General features: G+C 56.8%; 2 protein-coding genes across 9 annotated transcripts; one reads left to right on the forward strand and one right to left on the reverse strand.

Moving 5' to 3' along the window:
• Positions 1-6: 6 nt before the first annotated feature.
• On the forward strand, positions 7-5314 carry LOC105491437 (nucleolar protein 3). Of its 6 annotated transcripts, none has more exons than XM_011757903.3 (5): positions 606-734; positions 4123-4161; positions 4277-4579; positions 4735-5052; positions 5155-5314. In XM_011757903.3, the coding sequence occupies exons 3-5, from the start codon at positions 4285-4287 to the stop codon at positions 5160-5162; spliced, it is 621 nt and encodes a 206-aa protein (XP_011756205.2). In that variant the 5' UTR covers positions 606-734; positions 4123-4161; positions 4277-4284; the 3' UTR covers positions 5163-5314. The 6 variants fall into 6 exon arrangements, with proteins under 6 accessions (XP_011756201.2, XP_011756204.2, XP_011756206.2 ...); XM_011757900.3 differs by having other exon boundaries at positions 651-734; positions 4043-4161; XM_011757901.3 differs by lacking the exon at positions 606-734 and adding an exon at positions 832-934 and having other exon boundaries at positions 4043-4161.
• Positions 5315-5706: 392 nt separating this feature from the next.
• On the reverse strand, positions 5707-13479 carry MATCAP1 (microtubule associated tyrosine carboxypeptidase 1). Of its 3 annotated transcripts, none has more exons than XM_011757905.3 (7): positions 13340-13479; positions 10138-10763; positions 9912-10055; positions 9527-9659; positions 8296-8601; positions 8101-8198; positions 5707-7078 (listed from the first exon to the last, which is right to left on the reverse strand). In XM_011757905.3, the coding sequence occupies exons 2-7, from the start codon at positions 10705-10707 to the stop codon at positions 6914-6916; spliced, it is 1416 nt and encodes a 471-aa protein (XP_011756207.1). In that variant the 5' UTR covers positions 10708-10763; positions 13340-13479; the 3' UTR covers positions 5707-6913. The 3 variants fall into 3 exon arrangements, with proteins under 3 accessions (XP_011756207.1, XP_024651704.1, XP_011756208.1); XM_024795936.2 differs by lacking the exon at positions 13340-13479 and adding an exon at positions 11601-11729; XM_011757906.3 differs by lacking the exon at positions 13340-13479 and having other exon boundaries at positions 10138-10212; positions 10383-10521.
• Positions 13480-14379: the final 900 nt, after the last annotated feature.

Here is a 14379-nt window from a genome sequence, read left to right on the forward strand (position 1 = left end):
TCCAGATACTAGGTCTTTAATAGAGGAACCCCAGGAGGGTGGAGGTGCTTGGGGATCCGGTGTCTAGCTCCCTTGCTTAGGCCCGGATCCAGGGCTGGCGCGGCGCCGCTGCAATCTCTGGGAAGCGGGGGCTTCTGAGTCGCACTCAGCTCTGCAATGCATGCGTTCTGTGATCCTGGGTGAGTTGGTACCCTTCTGTGAACTTCGTCTGTGACAGGCAGAGAAGAGGGGTCGATGACAAGATAGATGGAAAGCACCTGGAAATTGGCAGGCCCTGAGTGGGCACTGGACGTGTGGGGCCGCGGGCCGAACTGCCCCCTCCCGGCCTCATCTCCTGGTGCGCCCCGGGTGGGAAGGGAAAGCTGACTACGTGCACGTCCCCAGCCCGCGCGCGGTTTCCGCGGCGTGGCTCCCAGTGCCCGGGGAAGAAGCCCTCACCCTCCCTATTCCCAGCAGCCCTGGCCGCCCCGCCCCCGCCGCAGCTGCTGCACCCACCCCCACCCTGCCCGGGCCTTTCTGCACCGTCATCTCCTGCCCCGCCGAGGCTCGACCCGTGAGTGGGGCCGCCCAAAACGGGCCAGACCTGGAGCCCCACTCCCGGCTGTGGGAGGGACGGGAAACCGAGATTGGGCAAAATCAGCGCCCCGTCACCCGCTGCGGCCCTCGGGGTGAGGTCTGTGGACCCCGCCCTGCCGCAGGACTCTCAAGCTCTGGGACTGGGTGAGCTCTGGGAGGTAAGGCGTGGGGCGGGGAATCCGTGCGGCCGCACATGCGCAAAGGCTCTTCAGTGACCCAAGACCCTGGCTTCCCCGCCAAAGAGCCCGCGCTGCTAGTTGGGTTTGGGGGCTAGGACCCAGCTCCACACCCCGCCACGTGGCTCTCTGGGAAGCATCGGACCTGTCACCCTCGAAGGACTGGCCGCTAAATAACTTCGGTATTGAGAGCTCTGAGAGCCTCAAAGGGAGGGCCCAGACCAGCTGGAGTCACTACCCCTAGACAGGATAAAGGGCAGGACTTGGGGTCATAGGAGGAGGAGGCTAACATGAAAACAACGTAGGCTGGAGAGAAGGAGGGGGCAATCCAATCTGCACCCTCCCTGTGTCTGTCCCAAGTAGGTGCTGTCCCCCTCTCCCTTCCTATGCCCACCAATTAGAGGGACACTCTTAGGAAGCCTCAGTTGAAGAAAGCAGATAATCTGCACGTACACAGTGCAGTGATGTCAGTTAATGCGGTGGTGAGGACATATGTTGTTCACTGGGTACACAGAAGAAGGAACCACCTGCCCTTGGGACACTTAGACATTGGTGTAGACAAGGGAACATTTGAGTCCTGGAGGATGGATAGGTTCATGAAGAGGAGGGAGGGGGAAAGGATTCCAGTCTTAGCGATCAGCATCAGCAAAGGCTCCGAGGTGCCAGAGGCATAGTGAGTTCTCCCAGCCCTGACTCGTGGGGGGAAGCTGGGAAGGGCCTGGCTGTCCAGAGTGGTGGGAGGAGGCTAGAGTAGCCAGACCAGATACTTTTGGTTCTCTCAGATGGGCAGTGGGGTTGGCGGGGGGAGGTAGATAGGTATTTAGGATGGAATTCTGCTAGACAGGAAAATATAGTTAAGTTCCTCATAGTTCAGGCTGGAGCAAGTAAGATTCCAGTTTTACCACTGAATCTCTGAGCCTGTCTCTTTCCTCATCTGTAAAACAGGAACAGCAATCCTAGCCCAGAGAGTTGTCAAAATCACTGTGCTATAGGGCCTAGTGGAATGGGAGTGAGAGGGGCTCAGAGGAACTGTTACAGGACATGAGGTGACGATGGTGGGGTGGCAAGGCAGGAGCTGATGGAGACTCACTGAGAAGGGAAGCAATACTCATCACAGATGGGACATAAAGGGAGATGGAAGGGCAGGGGGTAGTCCTGGTCTCAGCTTGGTGGCCCGGGGGAAGGGCTTCAATGGGAGGGAGCCAGGGTGTGACGGGGGAGGTATAGCATGACACCAGAGGGTACTGAGAGAGACCTGGGAGGCAGGATGGCAGCTAGGACCAAATCCTCTCTCCCAGAGAAGGTCCAGCCTCCTAGAGCCAGGGAAAGAGGCGGAGGAGGGACAGCAAAAGGAAGAAGAGATGGGAGGATGCCTTGTGAACAAAGCCAAGGCGGGGAGGAAGGGAGGTTTTATGGGGGTGGGGGTGGGCTGAGGGCATGGTCCAAGACCTGATGTCTTTGCCTCCTAATGCCGGGGGTCTTGCTGGCTGGGTAAAGTCACTCATAGGAATGGGCCATAATCCTTGGTTGGCAATAAATGGACAAAGCAACTGAGTGCGGTGGCTCATGTCTGTAATCCCAACACTTTGGCAGGCCAAAGTGGGTGGATCACAAGGTCAGGTGTTCGAGACCAGCCTAGCCAACATTGTGAAACACCAACACTGTCTCTACTAAAAACACAAAAAATTAGCTGAGCGTGGTGGCAGGCATCTGTAGTCTCAGCTACTTGGGAGGTTGAGGTAGGAGAATCACTTGAACCCAAGAGGCGGAGGTTGCAGTGAGGAGAGAATGTGCCACTGCACTCCAGCCTGGGCAACAGAGTGAGACTCTGTCTCAAAAAAAAAAAAAAAAAAAAAAAGGATAAAGCAAATTAATTCTCCCTAATAGCTGCTGTTGGTAGAGATAGTCTCTCAAGAGTAATCCCAGCACTTTGGGAGGCTGAGATGGGAGGATCGCTCGAGGCCAGCAGTTCGAGACCAGCCTGGTCAATATAGCAAGACCAGGCCCGGCAGGTGGCTCACACCTGTAATCCCAGCACTTTGGGAACCCAAGGCAGGTGGATCACGAAGTCAGGAGTTTGAGACCAGCCTGGCCAACATAGTGAAACCCCGTGTCTACTAAAAAAAATAAAAGAATAAATACAAAAGATATATAGCAAGACCCCATCTCTTAAAAATTAAAAAAAAAAAAAAAGGTCGGGCTTGGTGGTTCACACCTGTAATCCCAGCACTTTGAGAGGCCAAGGCAGGTGGATCTTTTGAAGGCAGGAGTTCAAGACCAGCCTGGCCAATAAGGTGAAACCCTGTCTTTACTAAAAATTCAAAAATTAGCCGGGCATAGTGGTATGCGCAAGTAATCCCAGCTACTCTGGAGGCTGAGGCACAAGAATCACTTGAGCCCAGGAGGCAGAGGTTGCAGTGAGCCGAGATTGTGCACTGCACTCCAGCCTGGGAACAGCAAAACTTGATCTCAAAAAAAAAAAAAAAAGGTCTCTCAAAATAGGGCAGTCCATGGAGGAAAATCAGTCCAAGTTCAGCAAGCATTTGTCGGTAGCTTGTGTGAGCTAGGCCCTGGGTACTTCAAGATCAAACAACAAATGTCTGTAGGTCATTCCGAGGTCAGCAGGGAGCCAGGTGGGTCAGCAGGGAGACAGTCACATTGGGAGTTAGGGCTTCAGCAGGGAGACAGGTGGGTCTCAGGTGATGTCAAGACATCTCGGTCAGAGCTAGGCCTGAAGAAGATTCTGGTATCTCTGCTCAGGAATCAGGGGACCAGGATGGGCCATGAGACCACACTGGCGTTGCATTATGGTGGTGGTGTTGGTGGGAGGGTGTAGAGGCAGGGCTTGTCATGGAAAGTTGGATCTCAGGGTCAAGGTAAGGGGAGAAAGGCAGGGAGGCTCTCAGCACTTTGTGCTCTGGGTGCAGAGGGGACTGGAGGGTAGAGTATGGAAGCAGGGAGCTCTAGTCCTGGGTTCTGCAGGGCCAAAGCAGGAGGCAGAAGGCTGGACTTAGTAAGTAGTGAGGATAGTGAGAGAAATATTCAGCAGTCAGACTGGAAAGGACTTGTCTGCAAGCTGGGTGTAGAGTATCAGCATCAATCCTAGGTTTTTCTGCCTGGTTAGGTGGTGAAGCAGATTTGAGAGAAAGACCTTAGTTTGGATAAACGGGGTCTGAACCCGCCTCTGATTAGCTCAGGAGGTCCCGGTTGGGGAGGGCACTCAGAGAGTAGACAGAGTCCTGGGAAAGGCAGGGGAGGAGAAGAGATTCACAGCTGACGTTTGGGGACAGAAGGAGGAGCCTGAGGAGGAGACAGGACAGAAGCGTCTGGAGAGGCAGGAGGACACTGAGTTCCCTGTGTTGGCCTCCAGGTCCTGTGCTTGCGGAGACCACTGGCGGCTGGAATCAAGGTGAACTTAGACCCCAGCCCGGGTGTTCACTGGGGGTAATGAGAGAGAGGTCACAGGCGGCGAGGGCAGGGGGGAGGGCAGCCCTCTATTACTTCTCTCCCCTTTCTCCATGCAGGCCTGACAATGGGCAACGCGCAGGAGCGGCCGTCGGAGACTATAGACCGCGAAAGGAAACGCCTGGTCGAGACATTGCAGGCGGACTCGGGGCTGCTGTTGGACGCGCTGTTGGCGCGAGGCGTGCTCACCGGGCCAGAGTACGAGGCATTGGATGCACTGCCTGATGCCGAGCGCAGGGTGCGCCGCCTACTGCTGCTGGTGCAGGGCAAGGGCGAGGCCGCCTGCCAGGAGCTGCTGCGCTGTGCCCAGCGTACCGCGGGCGCGCCTGACCCCGCCTGGGACTGGCAGCACGTGGGTCCGGGTGAGTGCTCCGGGCGGGGCCTAGGGCAGAGCGGGGACGGGGTGGGGCTGACCAAAGGCCCGGGGAGGGCGGGGTTGTCGTCTCCCCTAGAAGTAGGAGAGTGTGAAACCTCACAGGGATAAATTGAGCCTCAGTCACTCCCACTTCCGCCCCAGGTTACCGGGACCGCAGCTATGACCCTCCATGCCCAGGCCACTGGACGCCGGAGGCACCCGGCTCGGGGACCACATGCCCTGGGTTGCCCAGAGCTTCAGACACCGACGAGGCCGGGGGCCTGGAGGGCTGCGAGGCGGTGCAATCCGGGACCCCAGAGGAACCAGAGCCAGAGCTGGAAGCAGAGGCCTCTGAAGAGGCTGAACTGGAGCCAGAGCCAGAGCTGGAACCCGAGCCTGAAGCAGAACCAGAGCCGGAACTGGAGCCAGAACCGGACCCAGGGCCCGAGCCCGACTTCGAGGAAGGGGAGGAGTCGGAAGGTGTGAGGCCGCCCAAACCCTGAGCCGGCTTGGCGGGAGGGCATGGCCTGGGAAGTGGATGCGGGACCCCAACTCTTTGACCACTGTTCCCGTCATCTCTAGATTCCTGAAGGCCAGAACTCTGACTGGCCGTGCTCCGCCCATCCTGGATAGGACCTGGGATGCTGCTGGAGCCGAATCGGATGCCACCAAGGCTCAGTCCAGCCCAGTACTGCTGGAAGTGAATAAACTCCGGAGGGTCCACCGGGACCTGGGCTCTCTCCACGATTCTGGCTATTTGCCCAGGAACAGAGGGTGGGTACCTCTGAGTCCCAGGGACCTGGGCAGCCCCAAGCCTACCACAAGCATCATCCAGTCCTCAGCCCTAATCTGCCCTTAGGAGTCCAGGCTGCACCCTGGAGATCCCAGACTAATCCCCTTAGTGGGACAAGGACCTGACCCTCATGCCCACATACACAACCCATTTCCCCTCATGAGCCACTTGGCAGCCTGTGTAGGTACCAGCTCAACCCCATGCAAGTCCCTGGGCTGAACATGGAGCAAGGGGAGGGTGACTTCTCTCCACGTAGGGAGGGCTTAGAGCTCACAGCCTTGGGAAGTGAGATTAGAAGAGGGGAACAGAAAGGGACCTTGGGTAGACAGAGGCCACACACGTCATTGTCATTACTGTTTTAATTGTCTGGCTTCCCTCTGAACTGGGAGCTCAGTGAGGACTCTGACCAGTAACTTACACAAAAGGCGCTCTATACATATTATAATATATTCAATGACTAAATGAACAAGGACTTTCCAACTGTGTTTCTGAGTTTTACAGATGGCAAAACTAAGGCCAAAGGATAGGAGTGGGGCTCATACAGCTAAGTCTGAAGGGAAACTGGAAGCAGCAGCCACCTCTGCACCTCACCTGGTCCAAGAGGGGTTCAGGACTTGGGCCATCAAACTCTAGGGCCTGTCCCTCAGGCGCAATTGCAGCTGCTCCTAGGCTATGCCAACCTCTGCCAGAGACCAGCTGTAAGGGTGTGAGCAAAGACAAGAACAGCACAGGCCAGTAGAGGGAGTGGCGACAGGGCCAAGGGAGCTCTTGGGCTTGACTCTCAAGGCCTGAATCACTGTGTGTGTGTGTGTGTGTGTGTGTGTGTGTGTGTGTGTGTGTGTGTGTGTGTGTGTGTGTGTGTGTGTGTAATGGGAGTGGGGCTGGGAAAATTGGTGCCTTCCAGGAAGGAATGTCCTGTTCCCCCGCCCACAAAACCTTCAGGAGCTGCTGCTCCCAGTCACAGGAAGTAGACCATATAAATATGGAATAAATATATGACCAGTGACAGATGCAAAATGTCAGAAAGCAGACCCCAGACCAGCTGGGTCTCTACTACCAGGACCCCAGGCTCAGGCCATCAATCACCCCAGGAGAAGAGATCCCAACCCCTACCAGGACCCAGTGAGAGGTAGACAGCACGATTGCTGAAGGAGCACCAAGGAGCCAGGTGAGGGAAGGGAGACTGGAGTACTGGGACAACCAAAGCCATCTCATGCAAGAACAAGTTTCTATTCCCAAACCACCCCCATCCCCATCAATGCTCAGCTCCCTTCCTGCCCCCATGGCTTCCCTCTGCTCAACAGAGAGCTGGAGGCAGGAGGGGGACTCAGTTTGCCAGACATGCTGCTGCAGGTCCCCAGGCCCCAGGGAGGCTAGCAAGGGACACAAACCCTTTGATGTTGCCACTCCTCCTCAAGGAATGCTCCTGCCCTCCCAACACCCCCAAGAAACACCCAGGCCGTGGAAGCACGGAGCAAACAGCTTCATGTTCTCGGGGCCTATCTGAAGCTTCTGTCCAGGGCCTCTGTCTGCAGCCCTCAACGGGCATCAGTCGGGTAGCAGGCGACCCAGCTCTGCCTCATCCAGCCGGTTGGTGGCCATGATGTGCTCCAGCTGCTGCCGGTAGCGTGCCAAGTCCTGCATGAAGTGGGGCACCCGGGTATTATCCAGCACCCCATGGGGCCGCAGGTGGTCCACATCCTCATAGGACACCTGCAGGAGGAAGCTGGGCATCAGGCATAGGCAGCGGCCCCTGGCTTTTAGGTAGTGGGTTCCAGCCCACTGCTTACGGCTCACTGCCCTTTGCTCCAGGACTCCCCTCCTGATCCACAATTAGCTACAACGTTTTATACCTCTAGACTCAATCCTTGGTCTTTGCTCTTTCTCTCAATAGTTTCTTTTTGTCATAGATGCCCTACAACCCCACTTCTCTCTCTAGCCCAGCCTCTCCCCTCACCTCCAAACATGGACATCCAACTGCCTCCTTAATGTCATCCCCTGGATAGCCCTCAGGGTGGCCCCATGTCCAACAATCAACTCCTGAGTTCCAGCTTATGCCAGCTCCACCCTCTTCATAGTCACCCAGGTCAGATTCCAGGGAGGGAGCTTGGACTCTCACCCTCCCATCATGGTAGCCACGGAGTTAAAAGGATTCCCCTCTCTGAAGAGCTCTCCGGCTCGTCCCTTCATCTCCAACCCAATGGCCACTGCCTGGTTAGGCCAGACCACCATCCCTTCTGCAGGAGTGACAGGAAAGGCCTCCTCTATGCCCCTGCACTCCCTTCCCTAGTCCTTTCTCCAATCCACCTCCCATATGACGTCCAGAAGGAGCCTTCTGAAGCAAGTATCAGTGTCAGTCCTCTGCTTAAAGCTCCTCCCACTCCCCGTTGCTTCAGATGAAGTCTGCTTTCCTCGGCCTGGCACAAATGCCAGTGCCAGGGAGTTGCTCCCTGGCCATTTCTGCGGCCTCCTTCCCCTGGCCTTCCCCTGATGGCTCCCTTGGCCTGGAATGCTCACCTCCTTTGAGATGCAGTATTTACATACACCTGCAGCCTCCGTTAAGCACCTGGTTTTGCTGCCAGTCATTTCATCTCCTGTTCTCACTTCCACCCACACTCCCCCCACCACCAGAGGCCTGGCACCCAGCCCTCGGTCTAGCACCAATCCGAGGCTCAGGGAATTCTACAGCGAGGCAGGGAGCTGGCCGGAACCTCTGAAGGTCCACAGCCCCTCACCTTGCCCAGTGAGGTCAGCAGCGGGAAATCGATGGTCTGGCGATGTCGCAGAATGCGCACGATGCCGTCCAGGTACACCTGGTCCTTGCTGAAACAACCTGGGAGCGCAGGAAGGCGGTGAGCCCCTCGACCGAGGCCCTGCCCCTCTCCCCGCCCCCACCCCGCTCTAAGCACCTCCCCTGCGCTGGCGCCCACCTGGCAGCGAGGTGTCGGTCTGGCCGCGCTTGGCGCGCACGCAATACTCCCAGCGCACATCGGCGTCCTGCACGTAGCGCGCCAGGTCCTGGAAGAGCTGACGGAAAGACATGCGCGCGGCGCGGTGGATGGTGTAGTAGAGCAGCGCAGCGCGCCACAAGAACGGCTGCTTGCGGAACAGCACGCTGTGTAGGCTGGCCAGGCCCTCCTCCGTGGGGTTAGCCGGCCGCAGCCCGTACCGCAGCCGGCCCTCCGCGTTGTGCCACGGCTGGCGCGCGTTGTTCACGCCCCGCAGGTAATGGGTGCCTGCGGGGAAGGCGAGGGGAGGCGGCGCTGGGTAGGGCGTTCAGGGACCCGCCTGTGAGCCCAGTCCTGGCCCCTCTCCACCTGGCGGGGCTCTGGCCGCGACACTTCCATCCTCATGCTCCCAAACTCAGGCTCGCAGAGAAGCTCTCCCAGCCCCAGGCAGCGTGAAGTTCCTCCTCCGGTGGACTCGCACCCAAGGATCCACAGAGGCTCACATACATGAATCCTCTCCCACCCATCCGTCCCCCACCTTACACCCACGCACCCACACACGTGCACGAACTCTCCCGAACTGACACTGCCCCCAGCCCTCCTGGGCACAAGAATACATATACCACCCTGCCCAACATCCTGGGTGCCCACATCATCTTGAACAGTCACGCTGATGCACCCGGTAAAAAACACCTCTTGCCCAGAGCAATAGGATTCTCGAGGAAGAGGGACAAACAGAGAGGAATAGCAGTGAGTGCCCTGCATCCTCCTGCCCAGCCTGGCCAGTCCCCTCCTAAACCAGGCGCCATGTGTCCTCAAGCCAAGTCCATTCCCAGGATCTGGCCTTCCATCCACCCTGGAGGGCCTGCGTGGCAGGTGGCCTGGTGGGACCCTGAGGCTTCTCCTTCTGGCCTGTCAGGGCCTCACCAGCCTTACCCCCACTGTCGAGAGAAGTCAGAGAGGAAGTGGAGAGAGAAAAATATATCCGAAAGGACCAAGAGATGAGGGCAAGCCCAGAGCATGGGCAGGCATGTTCTGGCCTACCTCTGTGAGCCAGAGGGCGGAGGTAGCTGCTCAGGAAGGGAAAGCCCTGACCTCAGAAGGGAAGGGGTGGAAACAAAAGGGGGAGTTATTGGGGCCCCTCCTTCCCACCCCTCCCAGCTCCCAGGCCCCTTTCATGCCTACCCATCCACCCGGATACCCACACCCTGACCTATCTCATGCCGCAGCATGCCCTCCAACCAGTACTGGCGGGCTCCGGTCAGGTTGATCGCCAATGTGGGCCGGCTGTTCTCCACCATCATCACTGCCTGGGACAGCAGGTCCTCACTCAGCTGCACCACAACCTGCAGGTGGCAGTGCTCTGAGCCATGGCCACCAGCCTGGGGCCAGGGTGCAGGTGGACCCAATGATGCCACAGGGCAGCAGGGCCAGACAATTGGCCAGGGCACCCGCGCTTCATCACCTCTGCTCAGAACCAGCTCCCACCTCACTGGGGCAGGGGCAGGGGTGGGTTATGTGTGGAGCTGGACCTGGGGTCACCCACAAGACACCCTGATTTGGGGCATGTAGAGGAAGGGCTCTGCAGGCAAGCTCACCTCCCCGACGCAGCCCTCCTTCTGCATGTATTTGCGCACAATGGACCATATCTGGCACTTGGTGAGCAGCTGCCCCCCGGTGGCAGCCTCAAAGTGTTCATAGGTTCCAAACTTCTCCAGAACAGCTTCAATGATGCCAACTGCCTGTACATGGGGCCACAGTGGCTGGTCAGGACAAGCCCCTTGGGTGGTCAGGGCCAGGGTATGGTGGGGAGGCTGGACTGACCTGATGGATGAACTGTCCAGAGGCCTCGCAGTACTTCTCCAGCACAGCTGTGGGCATGGGCTCCTGGTACTCGAACTGTGGATTGTAGGTGTAATGGGACTGGAAGAACTTGTCCCGCTCACGGTCCATATTGGTTGGCCGCAGGGCCACCAACATGCAGGGGCTCTTGCTGGCACTATGGCCTGCATCCCTTTGAGTCTTAGCAATGTGAGGCAGGGAGGCTGCAGGCCGCAGGGTGCCCCCACCTGGGTTCTGTCCCCGTCCAGGTGGAGGCCGTCCCAGGGTGCCACGTCCCCGCCGGCCAGTACTATTTACAGAGTAGGTGCTCTCACTGCGACGCATGTGGCCACGGTGGCCCAGGTGCATCTGTGAGAAGGGCTGCTGCTCAGGCTCGGGCTGCAGTGCTGGGGGGACTGCCAGAGCCAGGGGCAAGGCCAGGGACTGAGACCAGGGGTACAGTGGTGGCCCATCTCGGTCTGAGGGCTTCAGCCTATGGCGCAGGGATGGGGGACTGGTAGGCGGGCTGGGGGGTGCCTGATCATACGCCTGAGCCCCGGAGTCCAGCACCATTCTGTCTTGGGGGTCACATCCAGCCGGGTCACTCCAACTCCCGACACTGTTGACCTCTGGGGACACAGAAGGGCATGTGGAGACCAGCATGAGTGGGTGTGACCAAACAACCAGCAGGCCCTGTACTCCACATTGCCTCTGCTGGGCCCTTGGTGGACCCAGGCTCTGCTACCAGGGGTCTGATTGGCTGTAGCGTCCATTGCTTCCAGCAGACTCACCGGAGTATGCTGGGCCGGGGGAAAGCACTTTTTTGTTTTTGCTCTTTGAGACGGGGTCTTGCTCTGTCACCCAAGGTGGAGTGTAGTGCAATGATCGTAGCTCATTGCAGCCTCCAACTCCTGGCCTCAAGTAGTCCTCCCGCCTCAGCCTCCCAAAGTGCTGGAATTAAACACGTGAGCCACCGCACCCAGCCGAAAGCAAGTTTTAAACACCCACCTAGATGGTGGTTACTGGAATCCTTTCAGCCTGAGCTCCTGAAGGCAAGGACTGAGCCCCTTACTCGTGATTCTAACCTCTGTACTCAGCACTCACTTAATCTGGGAGGTGGTACAGTGTGGCTTCAGCTGCCTGGGCAGATTAGGTAGGTGAGAAAGCCTCAGGGGCTGCCTTCTGCCTATGGCATCTTCTCAGTGCCACCCCTGCCCACCCATCTGGCTTTACCCACATCATCCTGCCCATTTGGCGTCAGTCAGTTTCAATGTCTGAGGGCCCCATGCTTACGCCAGTACCCCCCAGAATGCCTTCTCTCCTCTGAACCATCTGTTGAAATCCAAGTTAGAATCTGCTTTTGGGGAACAGAAGGAAGCTTCGGCAAATCCAAGCCAATCCCTGGCTTGTCACCTATCTGAGGAATCTTTCCAGTGGTCATCCAAAGCCAGTGTCAGGGCGCTCACCCTGACTCTGTTCCAGGACTCAGTCCAATCTTGTCTCTCCCCAGAGACTGCCTAGAGAGGCTGCAGCTGCTGAGCTTCCTTGCCTGCTCAGCGACTCACTTCCATCACTTCCTACATCATCAATCTCTTCCTCTCTACTGGAGTCTTTCCATCAGCATAAACACATGCTGTTATTTCTCCATCTTAAAAAACAAAACAAAACCCTCACTAGAACCCACACTCCTCCAGCTACAGCCCCACTGCATCTTCCTCCATCTGCTGCTATTGCAGCACATACCTGTAGTCATCTATACCCAGTCTGCAGTTCCTTCTTTCCTGTTCTCTCTTAAATACACTCCAATTAGCCTTTTATTCCCGGCACTCCATCCAAATTGATCTAATCAAGGTCACCAATGACCAGCAATGACCTTCATATTGATCAGCACCCGATACAGTTAATCACTGCATCCTGGAGGCCAGGCAGGGTGGCTCACGCCTGTAATCCCAGCACTTTGGGAGGCTGAGGTGGGCGGATCACCTGAGGTTGGGAGTTTGAGACCAGCATGACCAACATGGAGAAACCCCGTCTCTACTAAAAATACAAAATTAGCTGGGCGTGGTGGCACATGTCTGTAATCCTAGCTACTCGGGAGGCTGAGGTAAGAGAATCGCTTGAACCTGGGAGGCGGAGGTTGCAGTGAGCCAAGATTGCACCACTGCACTCCAGCCTGGGCAACAACAGCGAAACTCCGTCTCAAAAAAAAAAAAAAAAATTCACTGCATCCTGGAAACATGCTGTCCACTTGGTTTTCCAAAGACACTCGAACTTAGTTCTCCTCCTACCTTGCTGGTCATCCCTATCTCCCTGACCTTTTAACACTGTAACGCTCCAGGATTTGTCTATGGAAACTTCTCCATTTATGTTCACTCCCTAGGTGTTCTCATCCACTCTCGTGGTTTTAAATACAGTAGCTCAGACTTCTTCCATAAAAACTTTAGACCAGTGTTGCCAATTTTGGTGCAATTTGACATAGTGTCTATTTGCCCAGGCTGGTCTTGAATTCCTGGCCTCAAGCGATCTTCCCACCTCAGCTTTCCAAGTAGCTGGAACCAAAGGCACATGCCATCATGTCCAGCTTCAGTGCACTGTCGTCACTTGAATGTTTAACAGGCATATCAAACAGAATATGTCCTCTGTCTGGGATGTTCCTCCCCCTATATAATGGCATGGGTCACTTTCTCACTTTCCTCAAATCTCTGTATCAATACCATGTTATTAGAAAAGCCTCTCTAACACACCCTCTATAAAATAGTAAATCTCCTCTCCCCTCTCCACTATCTTCCCTTCCCCAAATTATTGTTCTCTCTAGCAGTCATCACCATCACTTCAGTACACTTTATATTTGAATGATAGGTATATTGATAGTTATCTGTTTTATCCTTTCCATCATTCACAGCTATGTCCCCAGAACACAGAACAGTGCCTGGCCCGCAGCAGTTGCTCAATAAATAAATGAATCCAAGAGCCCTTCTTTCAGAACTAGAATTATTCCTTCCCTGCACTTTGCTTCCCTATCTAGACCTCATCTTCCCCCTCTCCACTCCCCTCTACCCTGCCTAATGACCAGCTGCTTGAACAGACTACAGGTCCCAGGTTTCACTCCCTTTAACTAACTGTACACTTTTTTGGACTCCTCACCCCTTTACAGGCTTCTGCCTGGCCCAGTCCCCTCCATCTCCCCTTCTTTCATTCGACATACCTCCTCGAAATTACCAGAATACGCCTGTTTCTTTCACGTCTCAGGTCCTTCCGCCAAGAATGCCTTTGCAATATATTTCTGGAGCAAACTCAACCATTCTTCAAGGCTCAGTTTAGGCCTCACTTCCTCCAGGAAGCCTTCCCCGCATCTAGTGTCCCACTGCTTCGGCGACTTCTTTACTCAGAGCTGTCACTGTCGGAGCCTAGGTCCGTGTTCTCCCACCATCCCCTGAACTCCCCGAAGGCAGGAACGGGGTCTGATTCAAACCCCTGTACCAAGCACCCAACACTAGGTGCATAATGAATGAAGGATGGATGGGGAGGAGCCCTCGACTACTAAAGGCGGGGTCTGGTGACAAATGAGAGGGTGTGGCCTGTGCGGATAAGAAGCCCCGGGAGAGGACAAGGTGAAGAGCCAATGGGGAACCAGGAATTGAGGAGGGGCGTGACCTGTAGCCAATAAACGGTGGGGGATAAGGCGAAGGGCGTGTCCAATGGAGGGTGGGGCCAGGAGACAATGGAGTGGAGGGTTCTCCGGGAGATCAGGAAAGGTCGCGTCGCGCGCCTCCTCCCGGCGTTTGGGGGGTTCCGTCCGCGTGCGGTGCCCCCACCTGTTCGCCCTTTATCTTGCCGCCCGCCGCTCCAGCTCTGCTACACCAGCCACCGGCCGCCCGGCCGGCGGGAGCCGACGCCGATGACGTAGTCCTCGGGCGCGCGCACGCTCTTACGAAAGCGGGGAGCTTCTAGTCAGTCTCCACGGCGGCGCGCCCCCGAAGCCGCTGGGAGCGAAGCCAGGCAGGCCTGAGGGGGTGGTGTTCGTGGTCCTGGGCCCGCCCCCTTCCCGAGGCCCCAGCGAGTTACTGGGCTTCAGGGGCTCCCAGGTGGCCAGGGCGGCCGAGACTCTTGCTCACGGCCTGGGCGCTGAGACGTGGGGGCGTAGCCCGCGGCCTCGGGAACGCAGTCCGCACAGAGGGCAAATGCCTGCATAGGCGGGGCGCAGCCCGTGTACCAGGTCGGGAGCCAGGATACTTAAAGCGTGTC

The sequence above is a fragment of the Macaca nemestrina genome, chromosome 18, assembly GCF_043159975.1.
Source record: "Macaca nemestrina isolate mMacNem1 chromosome 18, mMacNem.hap1, whole genome shotgun sequence".
Lineage (NCBI taxonomy): Eukaryota > Metazoa > Chordata > Mammalia > Primates > Cercopithecidae > Macaca > Macaca nemestrina.